General features: G+C 37.7%; 1 protein-coding gene across 3 annotated transcripts in view; it reads right to left on the minus strand.

The window, feature by feature from the left end:
- Positions 1-3,916: 3,916 nt before the first annotated feature.
- TTC37 (tetratricopeptide repeat domain 37) overlaps positions 3,917-26,049 on the minus strand; it is a 48,337-nt gene continuing 26,204 nt past the window's right edge. For all 3 annotated transcript variants that reach the window (XM_039719338.1, XM_039719330.1, XM_039719322.1), the window contains 17 exons: positions 25,883-25,957; positions 25,111-25,252; positions 23,786-23,879; positions 23,129-23,206; positions 21,656-21,780; positions 19,865-19,988; positions 18,248-18,466; positions 17,331-17,403; positions 16,568-16,621; positions 16,350-16,461; positions 14,983-15,111; positions 14,257-14,378; positions 12,268-12,426; positions 9,776-9,928; positions 7,885-8,015; positions 6,515-6,638; positions 3,917-5,141 (listed from right to left, as the gene is read on the minus strand). In XM_039719338.1, the coding sequence (XP_039575272.1) occupies positions 5,064-5,141; positions 6,515-6,638; positions 7,885-8,015; positions 9,776-9,928; positions 12,268-12,426; positions 14,257-14,378; positions 14,983-15,111; positions 16,350-16,461; positions 16,568-16,621; positions 17,331-17,403; positions 18,248-18,466; positions 19,865-19,988; positions 21,656-21,780; positions 23,129-23,206; positions 23,786-23,879; positions 25,111-25,252; positions 25,883-25,957 (1,992 nt within the window). In that variant the 3' untranslated portion in view covers positions 3,917-5,063. The remainder of the gene's footprint in view (positions 5,142-6,514; positions 6,639-7,884; positions 8,016-9,775; positions 9,929-12,267; positions 12,427-14,256; positions 14,379-14,982; positions 15,112-16,349; positions 16,462-16,567; positions 16,622-17,330; positions 17,404-18,247; positions 18,467-19,864; positions 19,989-21,655; positions 21,781-23,128; positions 23,207-23,785; positions 23,880-25,110; positions 25,253-25,882; positions 25,958-26,049) is intronic.

Here is a 26,049-nt window from a genome sequence, read left to right on the forward strand (position 1 = left end):
AGGAGGAACATTTGTCTCTTCCCGGATGAGGTTTTGTGCAGCTTTGAGTGAAGAAAGAAACCAGCATGAATATGATGAACTTTGAAAGGAGACAAAGGGACTCTGCCGTGGGCAAGAAAAAGAGTATAAGAACTGTCCCTGCAGAGCAGCAAGTGTGGACAAAGTGGGTCTCGGTGCGATAGACGCCAGATCTCCTTTCACCCAGCCTGTATCCTGGGGTCTGCGCTGTCATTTTTTTTATTGGTGGCTGTCGGGACTGTAATACTGTCATGAATAAATTTTATTTTTAAATTTTTATTACGATTGGGTCAATTTTTATTTTTTACTTATAACACTCCATTCTCCACCAACAGTAGCTGGAAAAAGAGGCAACTGCATGAATTACAGCTATACAACATAGAGCATGCATTATGTAAAGGAAGAGAGAAGCAGTCAGATGGTACTGCTGATACATGGCAGCTGCTTCTCATGGGGACAATCACAGTGATGTATCTCACAAAGCATAAAGCACTTCACCAGATAATTCTGGCTGTTCATGGCAATTACAAAGACTTCTGAGTCACTGAGTATCCACCCACTGTAATCTGCTCTGTGTGACTCAAACCTAAGTCATTTTAATACCCTCCCATTTGAAGCTGATGGTAGAAACACAGTGGATGTAGCAGGTTATTAAAAAAAAAAAGAAAAAAATCATTCAGCCCTCTTTCCAAAGGAACAGAAGTCTGAAAATCACTGCGCAAGTATTTCACATCTTACACGTTCTCAGTTGAAACCTGAGCATCTGGTTTCTCATCTTTCAGGATGTCTGTGATCAAGTACTCCAGCTCCTTATTTCACCTCCAATTCCTTCATCATCTGCAACCCACCTGTAAACCCTGCCCCAAGGCTGTAGTAAATTAAGCTCTCTGTTATGTAAAGTCTTAGTGCAGCTTGACAGGACAAGGCTTAGCTCTCTACAAGAACTTCTGAGTGAGCACACGATAGCTGTCAAAGAAAGTCATGGCTAAGAAATTCCAGAATAAAAGATCTTGGTGCTGAGAGAGTTCTTTACTTCAAGGAAGTTGAGAATAGACCTGTGGAAAATAAGGATAGAAAAGCTCTGTTTACACCAAACTTTGGCCATGCTTGTGTTCAAACTCAAGTCCAAGGACTGCTTCCCCTTGACAGTCCTCTGGCAGGGCTGACCCTACAACAGGGGGAAAGGGGGCTGCTGAAGAGGTGACCACCAAGAGCAGCTTGAAGGGGACAGAGACAGTCTCTTCACTGTCTCAGCAGCTGCTGGTGCTTCAGCACTGATTGGCATTCTGGAAATCAAATGTGTCTGGAATTTGTAAAATTCTAAGCTCTAGAAGAAATTAGTTTTGACTGCAGCAGCGACAAAATGAATCCATATTAAAGAATTGTTCCAGAAAGAAAAACATGTCATTGGCAGCCACATTACAATAAGCATTTCAAGAAAAAAACAGAATGCTGCTCAGTTCCTGTTCTCAGTTCTCAGTTTTTCTTAGTTCCTAAGAAGCTAACACCTATGTGAGATGCTGAACAAACACAAAGAGCTACTGCACTGTAATTTGAAAGTTATTGCCATCAGCGAGGTAACAGCAGCTTACAATTCTACAATTCTTCAGATTTAATTGACAGTATTTCACTGTACCACATTGCAAAAAATGTGTATCAGGTGCTTGTAGCTCAGTTCTGGAAAAACTGCATCTGTACGCTCCTATCTCTCCCTTTTTATACACACTTATAGACAGTACAAATGGCTAGCAAAGCTGAGCTCCCATTCTCTTAGAAGTGCAAAACAGAACAGTGTCCATCTCAGAGGAGGAGTACACTTTTAGGAAGTTACACTTCCTACAACATTGGAAAATCCACAGCACCAACTCTGCTATCTGGTAGGCATACTGCTGAGCCACAGTATCAGCGTCTGATGGAAACCCAGATTTTTTGACTGTGGTCTTGGAAAAAAACAAACCAATGAGAAACTCCCATTGCTCAATGAACAAAATAGCCTTAAAATGAACAATCCCTTTTTTTAAAAATGGCGTCTTCTTGCTTTCTTTCTGCCACATCACATGACTGAGGTCAATCACAGTTGTAATTATGCTTGGCATTATCCAATGGAAGACAGCTCCCAGTAACAAGGAGCTTGCAACCCAAGCTGCTATTGTGTTTTCATAGTATTCTATAAAGTAATGGGATAGATTGGATTTAGTGAGATTTGTATTAAACATGGCTCAGAGATCTTTGCAGAGACAAAGAATCTACTTTTAATAGTTGAAAGCAACCACTATTTAATTAATTGTTCCTATTCTTTTACAGGGCTTCAGTAAATTAAATCCTGTTCATGAATCTCTGAAGCTGCTCAAACAAATACAGAACACAAAATGAAAAAAAGGAAAATTCAGAAAGACATGAAAAAAACACTATCCAAGTGACCTCCCAGAAGAATGACCACCAAGAGCAAGCCTTATCAAGTCTCAGAGGTGCTCTCTCTAGTGAGAACCAGCATGGGATTAAAAAAGCAACCTCTAGTATCTGAAGACATGAAAAGTTCTACCTTCAATTCATTAGATCTCATTCTATTCTGCCTTCAGCATAAACCAACATAATAACTTATAGTTGGACAATGTTTCTTTTTTCCCTCCTTTACAGCAAGAGCAGCTGAAGAATACTGACTTCCCAGGCAGTGAAATCCATAAGCAATTCTCAGTTCCCCAAATCAGCGATGCTTATGTGTCCTTGTATTTTGCTGAGCTCTACATTACATAAAATACATGGTTCCCTCAAGCTGCAAGAATTTACAAGCTTTGCCAGTGTTACAAAAGATTTGCTACAATGTGCCAATTTTGCAGAGCAAGACTTTTACCTCATGTTATTGAATTTTACAAAAGCTTAAATTTAAACTCATATTCCCTGAGCACTTTCCACTGAGTACTTCACAACTCACAGAGTTTTGTGGGCTTTTTTTCCCGACAATGTATCTAATTATACAACTTCTGTATAATCATCTTATACAAGGAGTTCATCACTGTTTACAGTAAAGACAAGTACATGGTCTTTTGAACAGAAAAAAACCACTGTACTACTACATTTTTTTTTTTCTAATATGGAATGTTCACAGTTGACAGTTACTCAGCTGGTGTCTCTGGGGTGTTGTCACCTGTCGGCTCTCCTAGATGCTAGAAGGTATTCAGGGCACAGTACAGCAGAGTCTAGGCTAATGCTCACACAGAAGGATTAAGAGGGACAGGCAGCTGCTTACTGTGCTGCCAAGAGGCTGGTGATGACAGCTTTTCTACCACTAGAGTGGGTGGCACACATACCAAGACCATATGCCAAGGATACAAACCACAGGCTGCAAGTATGTCTCCAGGTTTTTAATAGCAGGAAGCTAAAAAAAGTTACAGCTACTCTTGAGAGTCACGTCTGCCTTTTGCAGCATTTCCATTTAAAATTTGCAGTTACTAATAGTTCAAGGCTATTTGACAGCAGCTCTGTGAACTATAATTGACCTAAATGTAAAGAAAATAATTTTAAGGAAAGTGAGAATGAAAGTGTGGAAGATAAGGAGAGATTCTTGCTGTTTAGAAGTTTCATCTTACCTCCACAAACCAGAAGCCCCAGCCCAATGAGCTAAGTCTTCCTCTTGAAATGAGACTGGCACACTCTCCAGAGATCAGCCTGTGTGACTTGCACTCCAATTCAGCATCCTATTTTCTCTAAGCCCAGTACAACTGGCTCCAAAAGCAAGCGCACGTTCAATGCTGTCCCACTGCACACTTTTGAAGTGCCCTTTCCTGCCTATAACATGGGATTGTACAAGCCAAATTTCTGCTGGACAGAAATTTTAAGATTTAGACAAAAAAATGGACCGCTATCATGACTCCGGTCAACAGAGTGAACATCCTCATGGTAACTTTTACAAATCAGAGTCATTGCTTTATTCATTTTTTATTTTCAGGTACATAAAAGTAAAATAACATATCTTAGGAATCGCTGTCATAATACATCCAGTTAAGCAATCAGCAGGTGAGTTAACAAGAGATGACAGAAGTTGTTGACTACCCAGCTCTTAAGATTCTGTGCCAAGAAAACCTGGCAGTGGAGTTAATAATTGTACGTCGAAATGATGCCTTAGGTTTTAGCTTTTATATTTTTCAGATTCTGTGCTACTTTAGTGTGTAGCTCTAAGCTTCATACTAAGGGATGGTAAGCTTTCTTCACAGAGTAGGGAGACAAAGCAATTCCTTTCCCAGCTTGGGATCAAGGACAACCGTCCGAATCTCAGGCCCAAGAGCATAAACAATGTGGATTGAAGAGAGAAAAACAAAAAGGATTGGACTTCATAACCTACAGCTATAACTGGAAAATTAACTCCAATATGCTAATGGACCAGAACTTAAAAAAGTGTGAGACCCCATGACCAGTCATCTGTTTTGTGACCATTTTGTGTGTAGCCCTGGCTGGGCTCTTGTACTGCCCAGGGTGCATCCATTGAGGCCTTCGAATAAATACCTACTTTATTCTTTAACACCATCTAGTCTCTGTTCTAGGTCAGCCTTCACAAGGCATCAGTTCTGGTGACCCAGATGGGATAGAAGGCACCTGGAAGATCCCTGGACCAAAGAAACACCCATCTCCTGCACCCCCACTCCTGCCAGTACTCCCGGGGGGCCCCAGCTGCGGTCCAGAAGGTATCAGAGCCCAAGAACCCTCAGACCTGACAGCAACATGTGAATAGATAAGGGGAATTCTGTTTGCTAGCTAAGTTAGGGGGGAAATACTCTATTGTGAATAGCAGCAAAGTTTAAGTGGGGAAGCAAACAAAAGCAAATTTCAGGGTTTTCTTTTCAAAATAAATGTGATTTTATGTGTGTAACTCAACATGAAAATAACCTACTTTTGTTCAAGAAAAAGAAAAATTAAAGACAAGGCTGCAGTTGATAAAACAGAAAAAATAAATCAGACATAAACAAAACAGCCCAAACTCTATATGCTTCTGGAAGGTGAACTAATTCAACTGGATGAACATAAAAGTATTTTGCTTGAGACAGTCCATTCTAGGCACTTGCTGACAATTTCTCATTTAGTTCCAGAGCTCTAACATCTCCATTAGCTTTGGCATTTTCTATAAGCACCTGCAGAGAAAAATAAAGAATGACCTGAGAATTTGAGATTTTTTTGTTATTGTCTTAATGGCAATCTGAAATGTACTTGAATTCCTGTTAGACAGTTTCGATAAAAGAGCATCTAACCCATAATCCCCAAATAGGAAATACTCACAAATACACATCAACTTACTTAAAAGATACAAAGTCTGCACTATAGTGATTGTAATCACTTCCAATGCTCTGTAAAAGCATCATTGGTTACTTGCTGGCAATTAACCAATGGCAGGTTAACCTGCTGGCAATTAAACAAGCAGACCTATTTTCCTGCTGACACACACTTGTCCCCTGCTTTGTCTAAATCTTACCTTTGTATAAATCTCCATTTGCCAAACTGAAGTCTTCTCTGCAGCTACTTTAAAAAAACTGCCACATCCTTTTCCCTCCCCCAGTTAAATTAATATTTCTTTAATTTATTTTCCACATATCATATTTGGAACTTTTCTATGAGGGACCTTAAAAAAAGGTGTCACAGCAACCTAATGTTCATAAGCTTCTGGCACGTCTCTGGTAACCCAACAACATTATACATACTGAAAAGGAAAATTATTAAGCAGAACCAAGCAAATCTCCAGCCATTATTATCATACTCATCAGCAGGGGCTATAAACAACTTTGCAAAAGCAAGTGCAATGAGATCACACCAGGATTTTCTGAACTCATTAAATCTAGATTTTTTTATCTGTGTATGTCTGTGTATGGATTTTTGTCCACACCATTTTCTATGTAGCCCCAAATGCACTTTATATTGGATTCAACATCTCACCAGGGAACAGCCCTCATCACCAGGGGCAGAACTGAGGATAGAAGAGTGTATTCAGGTTTTGAGGAGAAAAGTAGTTCTCATTATAAGCCAAAATGAATGACACCCCACTTGCACTACATGAAAGAGCTGCATGGATTTGTAAGTTTGATCAAATACATTAGTGAAGCACTGTTAACAGAAACTAATACAGCATCTACCATGTACTGAAAATAATGTACCATTACACACATCAAGAGAGAGCACAGAGATTCTGCTGCTCAGATCTTTTGGGCCAGGGACATGTTCCAGCCAGGCTACAGGGAATCAACATTATTGCTAAAATTTTAATTAAATGGTCCTCATGTCTACTGAAGAAGCACAGGTAGGACTGTTCCAACTTTGGACTGAGACTTTATTTTTCATTACTGCAAGGAGGAATGGAAGACATTCAAACAAACTGGTGTTGATTTAAAAAATTTAAGTACATTTGCACCTCAAGAGCAACACCTTCCTAGCCTCCTTCTACCCCACTTCCCAGTTGCAAGTACAATATCAAACATAAATAGACAGAAGTTCTGTATAAGGTGTACTGTCTTACATCTATTAATTCACAATCATCTTTGGCATACAGATGTTGCAGGAGGTACCAGCGTGCCACTGACACTATGGTCTCTGGATTTGCCGGTTGGTAAACAACTTTCTCCAACATTCGCCGAGTCTCCCTGGAAACATAATCAAAATATAACCCAATCAAATTCAACTGAGCAGGCCCCACGTAACATAACAAAGCAAGCAACAATGGCCAGAAGTAATATACGGGAAAGCCCTTATTTCAGGTCCTGCAAACAGAGACAAGACGTGAAATTGAAGAAGAGAAGGTAATTGGAATAGAGTACTACACAAAGTCTAAAATTCTCTTTGGCTGATACTACCTTCCAACACCAACACACCATGTACCTAACAAAGGGATTTTCAAATTCACAGTGCCATTAGAAATCTGGTAAAAACTGGCAACTGCATGTAGGGATGTCATATTCATTCACTGGTGCTCCATCAGCTTTGGCTCTTGTTCTAAGAATTCTTGCTTTATAGCCAATATGATATTCCACTACATTGTGATTTAACAGCCTGTTGAGAAGTTACATATTTTAGTTTGTTATTTGTATTCAAGATTAATTTATTGTTTCAGGATTTTGAAACACCTAGGCAGATCAGTTAGATCTTGTGATACACTGTTCATGTAATTTAATATCTGGAATAGTAATAAGACTGATTTTAATTAAGTTTTTATCTTAATTTTATTGTAAGCGACAACCATCACAATCACATTAGGCTGTCATCTCAAGAGCCAGCAAAAAACATAAGCTAGTTTCCTAGAAATATCTTCAAAATGGCTGAATTATTGGACAAAACCATACAAAAGCCTCCAATTTCCCATAGTTTAAGCAAAACTACTACAGAAGACAAAAATGGACATAGCAACCATATACACAACACAGCAAGATTCCAAGAACCCTTTCCCTAAATCTTTCCTCAAAAAGCCACAATGACCACTGTTCAGGAATGGGCATGAACTTTCACTGTGAGTAAAATGTGGGATCAAAATTAATCCTAGCAGTAGTCAGGTCTGTGATATCTGTTTCCACTGTGTTATTTTAGAAGATTTTTCAGAACGTGTAGTCTCCCTGATGAATTTATTTAGATAACATGTTTTTAAAATAAAAGTTGTCTTATAGCTCTTTTTTTTCTGGGTGGTTGGTTTTTTTTTTTCCCCACAAATAATGGAAGATTTGGCTGCTCCCCACATCACTAACCCTTTCTCCCCTCTCCCTTTTAACTGCCACACTATTTCAAGAATTAATTTCCACTTTCAAGTTGCTTTAAGATCTTCAAGTTAGATCTGCAGATAATGACCACTTGTATTTTTAGACACTGTATTCCACTGACAACTTAACGGATCATGCATACCTTGCTCCCATTTTGCGATTATACTGTAGCAGGGCTTGAAGCAGAGCTGCCAAAGGGCAAGGAGAAAGTTTCAAAGCTTCAGTTGTTGCCTCCTGAACCAAGGATGGCCAGTGTTCATTTGAGACATTAGCCTGTTACAAAAGTTAAGAATAAGAGAATAAATAAAACAAGAAATTTTAAAAAATAAAGAGGAGAAAAAGCAGGGGAAAAATGACTTTATTGTAGTATATTTGCATCTCTCTAGAAAGCAGGTTTAATTCAAGCCGTTCTGAGAAGTATTTGGCAGGTTATAAAGACACTTGTTTAAAAAAAACCCCACTTCTAACAGTGGTTAGAAGTGACTAGAAAAGTTGTGTTAACTTAACTTATTTAGGATCAGCCTTGCCAGCATTCCCCCATGCTAATTTATGTACATAATCTTTTTGTTTTTTCACATAGATTTTAGTAGTGCTTCAGAAACCCTTGTAAATCTTCATACCACATATAAAACTATTCTAGAATGTAAAATTTATCCCCAGAAGTGACATAATTTTTTACCAGAAGTCAAAACCAATTCCTAGACTGTAATCACCTAACAGAGAAACTATTGAGCAAAGCCATTTATCTTAAGAATACAAGCAAAGCAAAGAAAGAAAAACTGGCTTTAGAAAAACATTATTATCCCCATTGTGTCTGGATAACATTCAAATTACTGTACTTGAAAGGGTGACCAAATCTTTATTTAGAAGATAAATGGGAGACAAGCAATTTTCGAATACAGAGCTTTCTTGGACCTGAGCAAGTTTTTCACCAGGCTTTTATTCATTTCATTAAACCAGTGCAGAAATGTCAAAAAAATATCCACTCATCAGCTTCTCTGCTCACTTGAAAAGGTCGAGATGAGATAATCAAATTCATACTAACCACATTTTTAAACAAAGTCTTGTTTATTCTTACTGGCAATTCAGGCCTGCCCTTGAAGAAATAGTATTAATCAATTTAGTTGGTATCTTGAGATCTCTGAAAGCATTTAGGAGCAATTAGGAACAAAGCAGACCACTAAAAACTGACAGAATTACAGCAGGAAAAATACTGCCACTTGACAAATTCTGCCTTTGGAAGCAATGGGCTTGTGAGAAAAATTGAGAACAATTCTCTTCTCCAAAAAGGAGAACAGTTTTGCAGGTTTATCCTCAGTAAATCTGACTGCCTTTTCTTACACAAGATCTCAGGATATATGGGGGTTGCTTTGCCTGATTTTGATTACAGCTGGGTCATTTATTAAAAAGCACTAGCCAAGATCACAGCAGTTCTACATTTTACAGTAGACTTTAAAATTTGGTAGTGAACTTCAGGTTTCTAGAGTGACACTGCTTGAAGATAATAAACACTTGCCAAAATTCTGAGATATGTTCACCTTGCCCCCCAGTGCAAGGAATAGAGTACTTTTTTTTTATTCCACAAGATACAATTCCCTTAGATTGTTCTTAGACTTCAGTGCAAGACATCAGATCTGGAAATGACTATACAGCATAAAAATACTTGAAATATGACTGACTGATCTCTCCAGGCACCAGTGAAGAAAAAAACCTGTTGAGGCAGTCTGATAAGACAGACATTTGAGGGGTATGGCAATTTGGATGATCAAACTAAAATTGTTGTAGATAAGCCTTACTAAGCAAATGAGCCTCTTAGGCACAAAGTGGTTATCTGTGATTATTACATTGCAACCTCTCTTACAAAGACATGTTCTAAGAATATTCCACTGCCCCTTGATGTCTCATTTTATTCTCTAGCTATCATTTATAAAACATAAAGTCATTTCAACAGGAGCATCATTTATGACTACAGAAACCTTTTATCCCACCAACTTCTGTGAAATCATGCAATAATGTTGTACTGGTTATCCTACCATGCAGATTTCCAGTGCGAGCATAGCTAGCCTGAGAAGGCTGGATAACTTCCCGTTCCAGCTGCCCTGCTGTGATGCCAACTGCAGGCTCTTCCTATAACACATCTCTGCTCCAGTCATCATTCTCTGAGACTGATATATTTTTGCCAGCCACTGAAAATAAACATCCAACAAAATCAGTTATGAAGCCACCAAAATACACATCCATTAGGTAATAATTACAATTTAGTCCAATTTATGAGAGTACCACAGCATACTATTAGCTGACACCATGCACCCAGTCCTCATTCCAACAACACACTGTGCATTGCCCTGCAGAAAAATTAGTCTGCTGCAGAGCTGGCAGTACACCTCACTAGAGTAACTTATTTTGAGAGTTCCCTAGCCCACTCATAGACTTTTTTGATAGGTTGTCTCAGCTGCTGCCTGCTCTGCCAGCACAAGATGTCCTCATGAAGAGAAGGAAAAGACTTCTAGCTTCTCTATCTTTAATTCTGTAGTCATCACACATTTTTTGAAGCAGATGCAGTCATATTTGCAAATCCTTGACATGTACATGATATGCATGAAGATGTGCAAACCATATTTAGAAATATTCTTTGCTGGATCACCAAGTAAACAAAGTAATTCCCTTGCTTTTGAGCAGAAGCCTCTAAACTTTTCCTAGCTAAAGAGTGCAGGGTGTTAGAGGAGGCAAAAATTATTAACGTTTTCAGGTGCATAGAAGTTACCCCCAATTACAAAGAGCAACACACTGGAAAATGCTAATTAGCACTAGTGAGATTGTGCATTCTTGACATCAAGATGCAGGCCTGCTTTTTAGAGTAAAATGTTCATTCATGTGAAGGGAAAAAAGCTTCCCTCAGCCTCAGCTCTTTACAGTGGAAGATGTCTAGCACTCAAGAAGTAAAGAAAAGAACCTCCATGCAAAGGCACAAAGGCAGTTTTGCCAGATCTACTTTTCTCTATTTTCCCGACAAGTCACAGCACAAAAAGTAGAACAGCATCGGAGCAGCAGTCCAGCAGCACCCTAAAATCCCATGTAACAATGTAGACAAAAGCCAAAAACTTAATCAGAAAGAAAAGTTAATGGCCCCTCTAATGTAGTAAAACTGTAAGGCATCACAATGGATAAATCAAACTCACAGGAAGTCTAGAGACAGAAAACATAAAAGCATACATTTATCCAATAGAAGCAAATGTAGCAGCAAAATTTTTCAGAATGCTATCTAAGCCCTGAGAAATAGTTTCTTTAATTTAAGATGAAAAACATCTTCCTCACAGGTATCTTATCTGTGACCTGGATTAAGAAGACTAAAACAAATCATCCCCTCCCACTCCCCACATCATATGCACTCATTTCACTTATTCTCCCTGCTTGTAAGGAAGATGACTTGGCTATGCAAGGGATGCTTGAAGAATGTACACAAACCCCAATTTAATTTAAAAAATGTTATTAAAAAAGAGGATACAATAATTTCTTGTGTGCCCCCTATTTTGCAAACATTCAACCTGAATGAGTTCTATATTCAGAAAGATGAAGCCTCACAAATCACAGGAAAATGCATCAAAAAAACATCTTCCCCAGAAATAATGTTCTTGGTGTGTCTGAAGAGAAGAGGATGTGCAGCATTCTAAGAAGCAAGATCATGATCTGTAAAGCAGCCTTGCACTGATCTTCTAAGAGTGAAAACAACTTCACTGAATCTTACCACAAGCATTGCTTTATTTTATCAACTCAGAGAGGAGCATCATCAATCCTTCAGCTACATAAAGGACACTAAAAGTTCAAGTAATTTTTTTAAACAATGTGCTACTTACATTGGCAAAGACAGATAATAACTGTAAACTGAAAAGCAGCTGCTAGAAAATGAACCTATTTGGTGCTGCATCACCAAAAGGATCTCTTGGCATGTGTGAGACTTCTCAGATAGACTCACAGAAGCAGCATATGAAGTGAGATTTGGCACTTTAGTGTCAATTAGAAATGATTACTCATCATGCCACGGAAGGGAATTAATGAACAATGTTACTGGGAGTGATTCTCTGCAGTCAACTTACTCAAAAGAACCTGAAGTCAGGACATTATGGAGAAAGAGACTTATTCAGGTTTTCAGACCCTTAAATAAAAAATTGTGTTCTACTGCAACAGGAAACCCTTTACTTCCATTTATTCTTATGAAGTTATGAAGTATTTAATTTGTTTCTGCTCACATATCAAATCATAGATCACTCAAAGGGACTCCAGATATTTATCTCAAGCTTTTAATTCTCCTGACTCCATGTCTGCTTAGTCTTACTAGCAGTACTTTACATTTCAACTTCTATAGACGTTAACATGATGTTTCAACTTTGGAACAAATAGAACTTAAGCTGTTTTTTCTGTCAGTGACTGTCAGCAGATAAATAAAATCAAGCAGTGAAACAAATGCTCACCCTCTTGCAGCAGGTGTGAGAATGGCACACTAGTCAGGGAAAAGATTCACACTTACTTGCCAGGCTGCAGCTGAGGATGAACTGGACATGACTGTCTTGCGAAGTTCTTCCAGGATGTTGTCTGGAAGTTCTTTGTGAGACTGCAACAGCTGCTTACACTGAACTTGTCTCAAAAGCAAAAATAGAGCTGGGTGCTCAGGGGAGGCTTTTAAAGCCTAAAACCAAAACAGTCAGAATTATCATTCTCCAATATCAAGGACACTTAGATTTTCCACATTGTTCTTTATAGAAAACAACACTGAAAGCCTTCTCAGGGTGCTTGAAACAGCATTTTTCTCCTCTGCTGCACAAAGGAGTATTCCAGGGACTGACCCATAAAAACAGGTAACATTTTTTCTGTCCTCAAAATACATTTGAAGTCTAAGCTCAATTTTACATTTTAAATTTATATTTTACATTTCCTACTCTTATTGGTTTCTGAAAGACAGCTCTCACTTGGTTTGACAATTATTAACAACTTTGGGCCTATTAATATAGGCAAAAACCCGTCTTGAGGCTAAAAGGGACCTTGATTATGCTTCAAGCAATTTCAGTTCTCCCAGATAAGACACTTTATTTTCACTGGAACAGAAGCACTTTACTAAACATTTCCTATTCAGTAACAGCAGGTATCCAGAGAGTATTTCTTTGAACCAACACAAAAATCAAAGACAGAAAACGAGCTATCTGTTGCTTTACTCTGCTCAGGTGGAGCATGTGAATCTTCTGCAAACCTCACTGCATGTTATTTTCTGTGCTGAAATCACACTACTTCCAAGAGTTGTAACTCGGAACAGGTTTAACAAACAATACCTGAATTTTTCACACATTTTAAAACAAATTATGTTGCCTGTGAATCCTCCACAACTGAATGACAGCAGTGTCTGACTCTCCACTCCCAATTATACTGCCTTCTGAGAATTCTGGGGTCCAAAACTACCACTGAGAGTTTGTGGTAGGGATATGCCATTCTTTTTTCTACACTAATTGCAGACACTGACTGTCCTCTCCCCAGGCTATTTCATCAAACAAAAATTGACACAATACAAGCAAAATCCACCACAACCTTCCCCCACACCAAACTGGGAGAAGGACAGACCTTGTATGTCTCAAAATCTCCAATCATTGCTAATATAAGGCAGGTCAGTAGACAAGTTGGCCAGAAAAGGAAAAAACCTCACCAAGGAAACAGAGGTAAGAAAGTACTTCCTCCTGAAAACCAGGACGTTCCATCAATTTTCTTGTCTGGTTTAGGTTTTTTGTTGTTTGTTTGTTTTTTTCTTCTTTTAACTCCCATCCACTTTAATGAAATATACCCAAAAACAAGGACCATATTTTGCATGCAATTAGTAATTTTCCTTAATGAAAATCAGGGAGGTGTGCTTTTTTGCTTATCTTTTGCAAAGTCTTCCGCTTATGAACACCCTCTTGAATGAAGTTAACAGCCCAGCTCCCTTCCACAGCTGTGCTGCAGCAAGAACTCTCTTTTTTATAATTAAACTTGTAGCATCCACTTGTAGCTCTGAAACAAAGTACCAACACAACCCAGAAGAAATCCAAGTCCCATGTATGACTCCTATCCTGACTTCTTGCCCTGAATTTTGGTGATATTTTGCTGAATTCTAGGCAGAAAGAACAGACTTCAGCTTTATCATGATACACATGCTACTTGTTTCAACTATTAACACAGTTCTGATGTTGCAAACAGTATACTGGGGAGAGGAGAATATGTCAACCATCAATTCAGTTGGTCAGAGCATGGTGCTAGTACTGCCAGAGTTGAAGGTTTGATTTTCATACAGGCCATTCACTTCAGAGCTGGACTTAATCTGATCTTTGTGGGTCTCTTTCAAATCAGAATATTTAGTGGTTCTGTGAACTATTGTATTTTGTAGCTATTATGGAACAGACAGTTTCTAATTCAAACATTACCTTACTGTATAAAGCACAAAAAATAATGGCTTCTGTCAATTCTATCACAATCTGCCAGTGTGACACCATCATACCTTGTTACAAAGAGCTTCAGCTTCTGACAGTTTACCAGTTTCCCCTAGACTGGTAATAGCTTGACACAGACACCAGTCTTCAAGAGTACGGACATAATTATGTGGAAGATTACTTTCTCCAGCTGTAAAGACAGACAACACACTTAAACAGGTTAGTATCTTTGCTGTAGTACAACACCATGGTCACAGGCTCTAGATCTGGTAAGGGAGAACTTTTTAATGTGACATGGCTCCCTTCATTAGTAGGAACATTGAAAGATGGCAAAATCAAATGCATGAGGGAAATAAGCATACACCATTTAAATTAATGGTTTGAGATCAATCAAACATGGAACTTTAATTCCAGTTGTCAAAACACCACAGGTACTGAGCAAGAACGACCACCTATTGGAAGAGTTACAGAACTCAAAATTACTTTAGCCTTTTCCTGTAAGTACTGCTGCTACAATGTAATACATCCACAACCTTCATGGGTGTAGGCATCAGAGTTCAGAATACTATTTTAGAAAAGCATTTGAAGCTTTGAAGGAGAAAGCAAGCTGCCATTAAGTATCTAAACCTATGTGTATATTAGAATTTAACAGTTTTTTTGTGTAAAATACAATTACAATTATTGAGTAATTACCACTATTGAGTAATCTTCGGCCTATTTGCAAGTTCAGATAGTAGTGCAAGCTTAGATAATTTCATTTTGCTTTTTTTAAATAGGAAACTCATATAGCTTACTTTTGGCTGAAACTGTAGACACAAGTGTCATCTCTAGACCTGTTCGTTTCGGTTCAGTGTTGTTTAGACAGACAACGGTGTTTTCAGCGTGACAGGCTGCCATTAGCACTGCCCAAGCAACAGGATTATCTAGAAAAGAATGGTCAAAGGGAACTCATGCCCATTCTAAATATGCTGGTAGTTCACTAAGAATGGGATTTACCAGATAAAGCATAAAAGCATACCTATCAATGGAATCATACACTGTAAATAAGATGTCAACAATAAGAGAAGTAACTGAGTTCAAACCAAGGAAAGTGATAACTACTTGCTTCTAACTAGCAAGATTCATCAGATTATGAAAGGCAGATGCTGCTCCTAAAGCCAGCTAATATATTTTTCACAGATAGCTTCAGTGTGCTAACCTGAAGCTGCCAATTTATTTTTGACTACACAGATTAATCTTGGCTTTCACTGAAGAGTTTTAACAAAACACAAAGTGGCAGACAGTCTGTTCTGCCCACCAGCATGAAAGTCATAGCAATAGGTGCCTACTTTCACTGCCAGCTAATTCCTGTGTCAGCTTCACCTTTAAATAGCTCTGTGAAGAACACCTACTACTGTAAGAGCAATCTCTGTCCTGAATTGGACAGAGCTCAGTTAAAGATTTTATTTCTCTTTCATATTTATTAAATTTTCATCCCTAAAATAATTAATTTTGCCAGCAAAATGAAACAAAGCTTGAAGATCTAACAAAGTAAAATGTAAAGTATACTGCTTTTAAATAGCAGTCATACACTCATATTTCCTCTAGGAAAGCAACTGATATTTTTAACTTGCAAGCCAGTCTTATGCATCAGCGCAAAATGACTCTAGAAGAAGCAATGTTTTAGTGTTTCACTATCAAGTAAACATTAGCAATTAAAAACCCCACCAGGCTTGCACTTCATATGGTACAGGAAGAAGACTACCACAGAGTTCTCTATAGTTCATAATCCACACATTTTAACAGAACTTTTCTAATAAAAAATCTCAAGGGTGATGAAATTCTCTTCTGTCTGGTGTTACATACTGAGGGAATATATGTTTTTCAATTTTGTCTAGTATACTAAATAATACTTATGTCTTTTCCTGTTGAAAGATTAAGAAATTGCTCATAGTTTAGAACAAGCCTTAAAACCCAGTCATATTTTTCTTATTGTCTGGTTTAATTCCCATTCCACTAAATTTGGAACAAAAGTGACAATTTCCACTCTAAGCATTATACATGGATAATCCTAAACAACAAATCAACCCAAGAAAAGCAGATTTTACTTTAATCCAGTAATTCATACTTCTGATGGATAAAAAAACAAACAATCACTACTGTGTTTGAGAACAAGAGTAACCTGGACAGACATGGATGGCCTTCTGAATATTTTTCAGAGGATTGTTTTTCTTATCTTCCAACATGTGACATCCTGCTACCAACTGATTAACTGCAATATTCAGCAGGACTTCCTATAAAACAGAACACAAGAGTTACTTAACACTGTAAGTGATCAGACAGAATTAATTTTAGGACTGTTTATGGAATTACAAAATCTGAATTTTAAGGAAGGCAAACCTTTCCACAGTTTACATCAAGTGTATGTGCAACACTTCCAGCCACAGCTCCTCCCTGCAAGATTAAAAAAAACCAACTGATTTAATTACATGGCTAATTGATTTTATGCAATATATAGTGCCAAAATATTTTTATTTTTGTTATTCACAAGTACAAAATTTGTACAATGAGGCAATGTCCTTGCTTACAGCATGATCTTTTTATAAAAAATTAGCAAGAGACATTCTAGACTAGAGTTTATTCATATTTCAGCCCCATATTGAAAAGGGTTTGTTTTCAGGTGCTATTTCTGTTTATATAATTAGCATAATTAAGGCAAGGAGTATTTATTTGGAGGAAAACTAATAATAAGCAGAAAAGTGGCAAGGAAACACTGACTAATGAGAAAAGTGAAGATGATTACATTAACCAAATCAAAAATAGGTAAATCTTAATATATATATTTTTCCATAAACACATCTCTATAAAACTAAACAAAAGAAATTATACATAATTATACATAACCTTTTATTGTTAGCATAATTCTAGCAGATCTTTCCTCTAAGTTTACTTCAAGAACTGTTACCTCATGGAAGATGCAAATAATGGTATATAAATTCAGTATGCAGATGCACGCTGCTTTGAATGTAAGCCTTACATTTGCATATTAACTGGAGAAAGTCCACACACTGAAGGGTGTTTTTTTTCAGTTAAGAAACAACACAGACTACTTGGAATGTAAATAGCACATGTGTATTACACTTACTTTTGGTAATACACTTACTTTTGGCTTTTTTGATGCATACAGTGGAACTAGTCGAGACAGAAGAGACCAAAGGGCAGGATTATCAGGGTAACTAGGGAAAGAAAAAGGTATTAGACTGTCTGGTTTAGATATGCACCTGGTCCTCCAGACTCAGTAGGCACTTGCTACAAATATCCAACGGAGTTTTTTCTATTAAGAATACAATGCAATGTCTTAAAAGATAGACATGGATAAAAACAAACCACACAACATTGAAATTACACTGCTAACTAAAGAAATACAATGTACAGCAGGCATATTAATATTCATGGAAGAAAACAAAATTTAGGCCTACATGTCTTGTCTTCATAGTATGAAGAACAAGAAATTTTAGTTGTAGCTGGAAAAAAACAATTGCATGAAAATAGTTTCCGAAAACCATTGGAGAGACTATGATATGTGCCTTCCTGAAAGGCTCAGAATGCTAAGGCTAATCAAATCGAATTTAAACACAGACAGTTAATGGAAGAAACAGCTTCAAAGGCTGCTAAATATGAAATAAAAGCACAAGGGACTTTTCTATGCTGAAGGTTATGATACACAGGATGAAAAATGGTTCCACAGAGGAGTAAACTAACCTACCTGTCAAAAAAGCCCCCCAAACAAAATCAGAAAACACTGAATAAGCTATGAAACTTCTGTTATTTGATTCCATAAATAAGAAAGCAAACTTGTCTGCTAAAGGTACAACCTTAGGTGAGTACTTCATGAATGAATTTTTTTAAAAAAAACCTAAAAATTATTATTCTAAAAATAATTCTAAAAATCATTATTCTAAAAAAATTTGTAAAAAAATTTTTTTTAGAATAATGATTCAAAGAAACAGGTTTGCTTACTCTTCAATATATTCAGAGCAATACATTTACAAGGCAATTAGAGCAAGACAATCTATATACCTGTGTATTGCTTTGGAGACTTCTCTCTGGATTGCCACGTTTCTACCTTGTAATGCATAGACAGCAGATGCAATAAGACATCTCTCATAAATCCCATCATCCCCTTTTTCATGCTTCAGTAATTCTTTCAGGGCTGCTGTTGCAAGTGTTGCATCTTGCTTTACCAATCCCAGCGTGCACAAAGCCTTCAGACTTTCCGTACTAGGTTCTTTTAATGAGCTGTTGAGCCAGAGAAAAGTAAAGAGACAACTATTTTGGAGCACAAACTAAGCTCACTGATAACATGAGAGTTCTTGTTACTTCTGAGTCCTCTTGCTCCTATGTCTCATGAAAGAAAGAGAATTAACACTCTGTGGGATCCTGGATCAGGTTAGATCTATATCCTTGAAGACCAGGTGACTACAAGCACCTAATCAAGCTCTTAATGATTATTTTTGCCTTAAAAAAAAAGACAAGAATGTAAGCTTCTATATTTTGTTTTCAGTCCCTAGCAAGAAAAAAAAAAAGTTGTTAATTTAACTTGAACAGCCAGCAAAGGGACTCTCTGACAAGTAGGAAATGGTACACTATCATACTAGTTATCCGAATATACCCACAGTTAAAAATCTCTGTGCTAAGCTGGTAATGAGAAATGAAAAAAGAAGCTTCATGTGCAAGTGCTTACTCAGGCACTTCAAGTTATCTAGCACAAATTCCAGTCAAGATTATGACAATATCTATTGCACCAGAATGCATAATTTTTGTTCCTAATAGTAAAATGAACGAAAATCTGTTTGTAGCTCTGTTTCCAATTCAGATCTAGACATACTCATTGTGATGTTTCTTTCCTAAGCCATTCACTACCTTTTTGTTTTAAACACAAACATATAGTGTCATTAGACTCTCACTGTTCATGTTTATGACAAAAAGAGAAGCCTGCAGAGATTTATAAGATGTAGGAAATACCAGTTTCCTAGCCAACTAACCATTAGAGTGTATTAGGTAATGGACCTTCACTGTGTTAGTAAGTTCACGAGTCTGCTGGTAAGACAGGCTGACACTGACACTACTAGAGTTCTCTACTGACAGAGAGTTCCCTCTGGGAGGTGAGATGGTAACTCTTAATTTCTAGCTCTAGAAGGCTAATAATGATGCACAGGCTACTTAGCCTCCACAGATTTGAAAAATAACAGGCATTCACCACTTAACTGCTCAACTAGTAGAGATCTGTTTATTTTCATTGGAAAGCTACAGGATTGTCCTGGTCTACGTTGCTGGGAACACAATAATTTCTGAGATTTTTGACAACTTCAACTGAAATTATTTTCACTGATGATTCAGAGTTCTTACAGCTAATGAGAAAAATCATTGCCTAGTGCTTAGGACAACTACAAAGTAATATTATCTTTAAAGATAAAGTTTTCAAAACTTCAAGGATGTTGGACACCCAAACTGCTCAGCCCTTCCACTCAATACTGCTTTAAGAATGTGAAAGAGACAGACCATAAAAGAAAAACAGACATATCACATGAATAAGTACACTGCATCCATTTTCACTTTTAATGCTGCAATACACAAAGAACCTGAGTTCCCACAAAAACAATAAAATATCACATTCTGAATATTCCCTCCACTCACCATTTAAACAGCAATGTCTTTGCAGCATCCACTTTGTTCCGTTTATATTCTATTATTGCCAAGGCAGTCAGGATATGTGCTTTATCTTTTTCAGACTCAGCAACAGACAAGGCTTTTTCATAGGCTGGTAAAAATTCAATTGAGAGAGCAGAAAAAACACAACCTTTGTACAGCCCTTAGGATAGCATGATATTAGAACAGAGACACACTTTAGGTTCAGGTTGGCTGTACTTTCTCAACTCAAATCATAAGCAGAAGACAAAAACAAGTTGACTAAGACTTTGGAAGTAACTATGTTTGGAAATACCAGATTTACTATTTGGAGCCTGGGAGTTGTTTAACACATAGCAAGTAGAAACAGAAATGAAAAGCAGCACTGGGATATTCAGAAAAAACCTGCAAGAACATGGTATAAATACTTCCCTCTGATAGTTCATGTATGAAACGAAACAGTAGTTTAGATGGACACACTCATTCCAAATACAAAATAAACACTGAGCTGACTGTTCCTTTGTGAGCACCTACACTTCTACACTGATTATTGCATATACCTTTTAATGAAGTTGCGCATCTCAGAAGTGTGCAACATGACAGTACAATTATATTTACCACTAAAGCTAAAGTGCTTTGAACACCACATTAATCTCCTATGAGAGAATCATAGAATAATTAGAGTTGGAAGGACCTCTGGAGATCAACCCCTCTACCACGGTATGGCCACCTACAGAAGGTGACAAAGGACCTTTGCAGGTGGGTTGTGAAAGTCTCCAGAGGGGAGAAACTCCACAACCTCACTGTGTAGCCTGTTCAGAACCACCCTCAATGTAAAGAAGTTCTTTCTCATGTTGAGGTGGAACCTATATTTTAGATGATGTCCATTATGCCTTGCCCTGTTGATGGGGACCACTGCAAAGTGGCTGGCACCATCCTCTTGACACCTGCTTTTGAGACATTTATATTGATGACATCACCTCTCAGTCTTCTCTTCTCTAGATTACAACTGATTCTTCCTGAAAAATAATTTAACTTCAGAACAAGGGAGGCTCAGAGAAAAACAGGTTAATGGACAAGAATCCCACACTTGAAGAAATGTATTTTTCCTTACTACATTTGAGCAATACTAGGACACTACTAATAGATTTTCACACAATTATAAAACAGGCTGAATTGGAAGGGACCCACCAACATCATGAAGTACAACTGTGCAGGACCATTGAAGAATCACACCATGTGCCTAGACTATTGTCCAAAAGCTTCTTGATCTGAAGACAATATTGGCACTGTGACGACTTCCCTGGGGAGCCCGTTCCAGTACTCAACCACCCTCTGGGTGAAAAATCTTTTCGTGATATTAAACGTAAACCTCCCTTGAATCAACTTCAGGCCATTTCCTAGAGTCCTGTCAATCATCATGAGAGTGAAGAGATCAGTACTTGTCCCTTCACTTCCTCATGAGGATGAAGACCATAATGAGGTCTCCTCTCAGTCTCTTCTCCAGGCCAAGCAAATTAAGTGACCTCAGCTGCTCCTCATAAGGCTTCCCCTCCAGACCCTTCACTATCTTCACAGCCCTCTTCTGAATGCTCTCTAACAGCTTAATGTTCTTCTTTTATTGTGGTGCCCAAAATTGCACATGGTACTCAAGGTATTAAAATAGTTCTGGTGTTTATACTTACACAATAAGACTTACACAAAAGAGCAAAACATCGAATGTCAGCTAGGTTGATTAGACAAACAAATTTTGTTAAGATTAACCTCAAAAGAAGTGTTCCATAATGCTCTGAATTTTACCTTTGATACTTTCTTCTAAGAGTCCTTTCTTGAAGTAAGCTAACGCTAGCCCCACAATGCCATCAAACTCTGTTAGGGGTATTGATGTGTAAACTTCAATGGCCTCATCACACCGCCCAAGAGCACTGTGGAAAAAAACCCCAGTCACTGGTGGGAAGGATGTTATAATTCAGACAAACTGTCCTTGAGGACCAGTGTCCTCTATTACACAGCAGTTTTAAACAGACACCTAGAAAAGAGCAATACTAGGACAAGAATGTGCAGTAATCCCCATCCTTTCCCTGGTATAGCAGTTACTCTCTCCAACTATATGTTGCATGAAAAACAATTGGTAGGAAGAAATCCTGCACATCTGCATGACAGCCATATATAAGGCAAATGACTTAATGATCACCACAGGGAGAAAACGGCAAAGGAGTAACATGCAAAAAGCAAATCAAGCTTTTTTTTTCTGTAAAAGCATATCATGCACACAGACAGGAAAATGCACACACAGAAAGATTACAGCATTCTTGTTCTAAGACCATTATGAAAAGAACAGTATCTGACTGTGTTTATTAGAACTACTTATCAGTTACTAGAGATTTGATCTTGTGTGTGATCAAATTGCACACATGAAATAACACACATACAGCTTGGATGTGAGATTTCAGGAGTCTAAAGAGTTGCTTCTAAAATCTTCCCCGAAGTTAGTGAATTATCACTTTGTCACAGGTTAGAAGTTTCAGTGTCATGTACAAGAATATATGAGGTTTCCCCAGAGAGCTAACAAATATTTAATTAGTAGACCTTGAGCTATCTCACATCAAAGAGAAATTTGAAAGTCTACATACTTATGTCCTGCATTCCCTGAGAACCAGAAGGCATTATGAAGGGAACTTAGAATTGTGAGTAGTACTACAGTATAGGGATTCATCAGCAGAAAGACCACACACAGGTACACAACACCCCAACCTCACACGCTTCAGGTTGTGAAAGTCAATATAAATTCTAAGGTTTGCTAGAAGGGCTTTTAAACAAACCTTGAAGCAGCAATTTATTCAGACTAAGCTATCACATAGCTCAAGGGTCAAGATTGTAAAAAACAAACAAACAAACAAAAAAACCTAAAAAACCAAAAACCCCAAAAAAACCAACCAAAAAATATTTCAAAAAACCCCCAACTTATTGTGGAGACAATATAACAGACTACATTAAGACAAGCTAGTATCAAGCAAAGGATAAGGGAATCACTGATATGCTGTAGTCTGTGAAGACATATAACAATTCCTTACAATATGATTTTTTAAAATAAAACTACCTATTTCTGGAGCAAATACAAAGTTCAGTCAAACCTGTCTACAGTTAGGAATAATGTTGAATAGATTATTTTTAGCAACCATCTTTCACCTTAAGCCTCACCATATTTTGTACTGCTGCATTCACTACCTTCAAAGCTGAAGTTAGGGGCTCAGAAAGTCAACCAACACTTACCATAGTGACCTGCCATAATTTTGCATTGCTGTATTGTATTTCTCAGTATCCTCTGAGGTTTTCAGCAGTGAAGCTGCCCTAAAATTAACCACAATGAATGTTACTTATCACTTGACTACAAGATGCATATTTTGAGAAGTTTTCAGAGCAAAATGGACAATTGTTTATACAAAAGCTTTTCTGCACTAATTAAACATAAACGGAGCCTATTTCACTGTTTTAATACATCAACAAACATATTCACCAAATACTGTTTCACTTGCCACCTTCCCTTCTTTGAAAAGAAGAGAGAAGAAAAATTAACCCAAAACAAACCCAAAGGCCAACTACTTCCATTAATTAGAGTGGGACAGAGAATAAAGCTAAAACCAAGCTTGCCTTCTCCTTCAATTTCATTTAAATCCCACAGAGTGAATTAGTTAATGTAATGGTAAGACATACAAGTCTTAGGACATCTCTACTTTTCCAGTTCTGTGTTCTGTCTTTCTAAATTTGGTATAGGAACATCCACACACCCACCCCTACAATACACTTAATTGAAATGTACTGTTGAACTGAGAAAGTAAAGTTTATCTAAGGAAAAGAAAAACCCTTAGGTTTTTCAGCTGGTGCAAGGAAAAGGGGCTTTTCTAAGCCTTCCAAGCGTGTACAGTTTACCTCTCATAGGCATAGGCTGCCTGCTGTTTAAGATGCAGATACTCATTCAAAAACCCAAACATTGTGAAAGCAGAAGCATCATCTGGATTTCTTTCTAGAAAATCAGAATTGACAATGTAGGAAAACAAGATCAGTAAGCTGTGAAAAAGCATTACAAAACCATCGCTACATTGAAGCTACAGTACATCCACTGAACACTTTGTCAAATGGTTCTGTCAGCTGCTCACGAGAATAATTTTGACCAGCTTGCAGGCAAATACAGAAATGCTAGATGACCCAAAACATGACATCGGCTTGGCTTGAAAATGTTTTAAAATGTTGTGATGTAACATTAATGCATAATGCACTCAGTATATTTTAAGTTTTTCAGCAGACAGATTTTTTTTTAATGAAATGGGAAAGTATTCATCTTGCACTCACTCTAGTAAAATACTAGTAGAATCTTAGGTTTTATTCTCAATACATTCTGAAACAATTCTGTACAGTGTGGTGTAGGACAACCCTGCTTGAGCAGGGAGGTAAGATCAGATGCCATTATGGTCCCTTCCAAGATCAGTCATTTTGTTATTTTTAATTAATTGCTGTGGCACGAATTTGTCACCTGTCAACTCATCTCAGACTAATAACTTTTCTCCCCAGAACAGGAAGGAAGGCTTGCTGGAGTCCCCTTTAACAACAAGGCACAAAGAAATAACAGTCTTATATTCACATCTCATTTACTGTGAGATGTATTTTCTAGCTCTCAAAAGTCAGCAACAGATTACTCAAATGATTTATTTACAGGAATACTTGCAGATTAATGAAAATCTGCATTTCCTCTGTCTGCTTTCCAGACTAGACATATCCAGTGGGGAGGCTGGCTTGGAAACAAACACAAAATCAGAGTCCATCACCTGCTGAATGTTAACAAAATCATACAGTTGAGAATATTGAGTTACAGAGCACACAGGAACAATCCTCTGCCAAGCTTGATATCACAGAGGCAGAGGATCGGGCACTTATCTTCACTTGTGCATACAGACACATGCAAAGGGACTCTGAGAGCAATCACCCTATGAGAAGCATGACAAGGCTCCAGTCCCTACTTTCGTTGGTCTTTGAAACAGCTAGAAGGAGTAAGCAGACAGAACCCATATCCATTTAACTGCTGTGTGATAATGAAAATTGGTAAGTGGTCTGCTTACCCTGTTTCAGTTATTTTACAGCTAAAAGCCTCTCCGCACCTCAGGCAGACCTCTCTTGCCCAGAACTAGTACAGGTTTATCTATTCATTCTGAATGCATCTGTTAGGCGTGACAGGTTAGAAAAGTATTTAAATTACCTACCTGTATATTTACTCAAGACCACTTGGGCTGCTGGTATAGCATTCATTTGAACAATGTTGTAGAGATACAGTTCAGTGTTTCTGTTGGCTTTATCCTGCAGCGTTGAGCACACCCAGTGGGCATAGCCTTTTGCTCCCTCGGTCTCAAGAAACAAACAGACACCCCCCCAAATAGGTATCATTAAACCTGCTCAAGATACAGCAAAATAATTGCAGGTTATAATAATACTAATTCAATGTTTTAGGACAGAGTTTTGGCTAAAAATCTGCATCAGTGTTAAGCAGAAGAATATACCATATTGAATTACTCCACACATACTTTTAACTTGCCATCTGAGCAAAGCAAATTCTTACATTTTCATATAATGTGCTGCATCACTGTACAAACAATAGGCAAAAAACAAAGCTATGAAAGAATAAGTGCTCCACTTTTTCAGAACACAGGGTCTGGCAGTATCCTTGTTCTCTCTCTCCAGAAATATTTTATGCCTTTGATCTGCATCCAGTTCTGTAGAACACGGAGAATGTTTCTTCATGACTTAAAGAGCTGATTTCTTGAACCCTTGGGACTAAAGAAATTTATTAAGTAACTGCCTGCTATACAATACCAGCATAAGTCAGCAACAACATGGAAGCCAGACAATCTCATCTGAAACATGACTGTGGCAGTTTCACTATTCAAGACATGTTTATCTAAAAAAACTCAAACTTATCTCCTAAGTAGAGAGACTGGATATACAAAAACTTCAGAACAATATAACTGTTACACTTACATGCATACTGAGTTCAGTTGTGTGCCTGAAGAGATCCATGGTATCATAGCTGCCTACAGTCTCTGCAATAAGAGCCTAGAGAGGAGCAAGAGCTGCTATGGTCATGTACTTTAAAAATTATGACATTGACAAAAACCTTAGCTCATATTATGTCAGGCATATCTTAA

The sequence above is a fragment of the Passer montanus genome, unplaced genomic scaffold (assembly GCF_014805655.1).
Source record: "Passer montanus isolate IOZ18808 unplaced genomic scaffold, ASM1480565v1 scaffold105, whole genome shotgun sequence".
Classification (NCBI taxonomy): domain Eukaryota; kingdom Metazoa; phylum Chordata; class Aves; order Passeriformes; family Passeridae; genus Passer; species Passer montanus.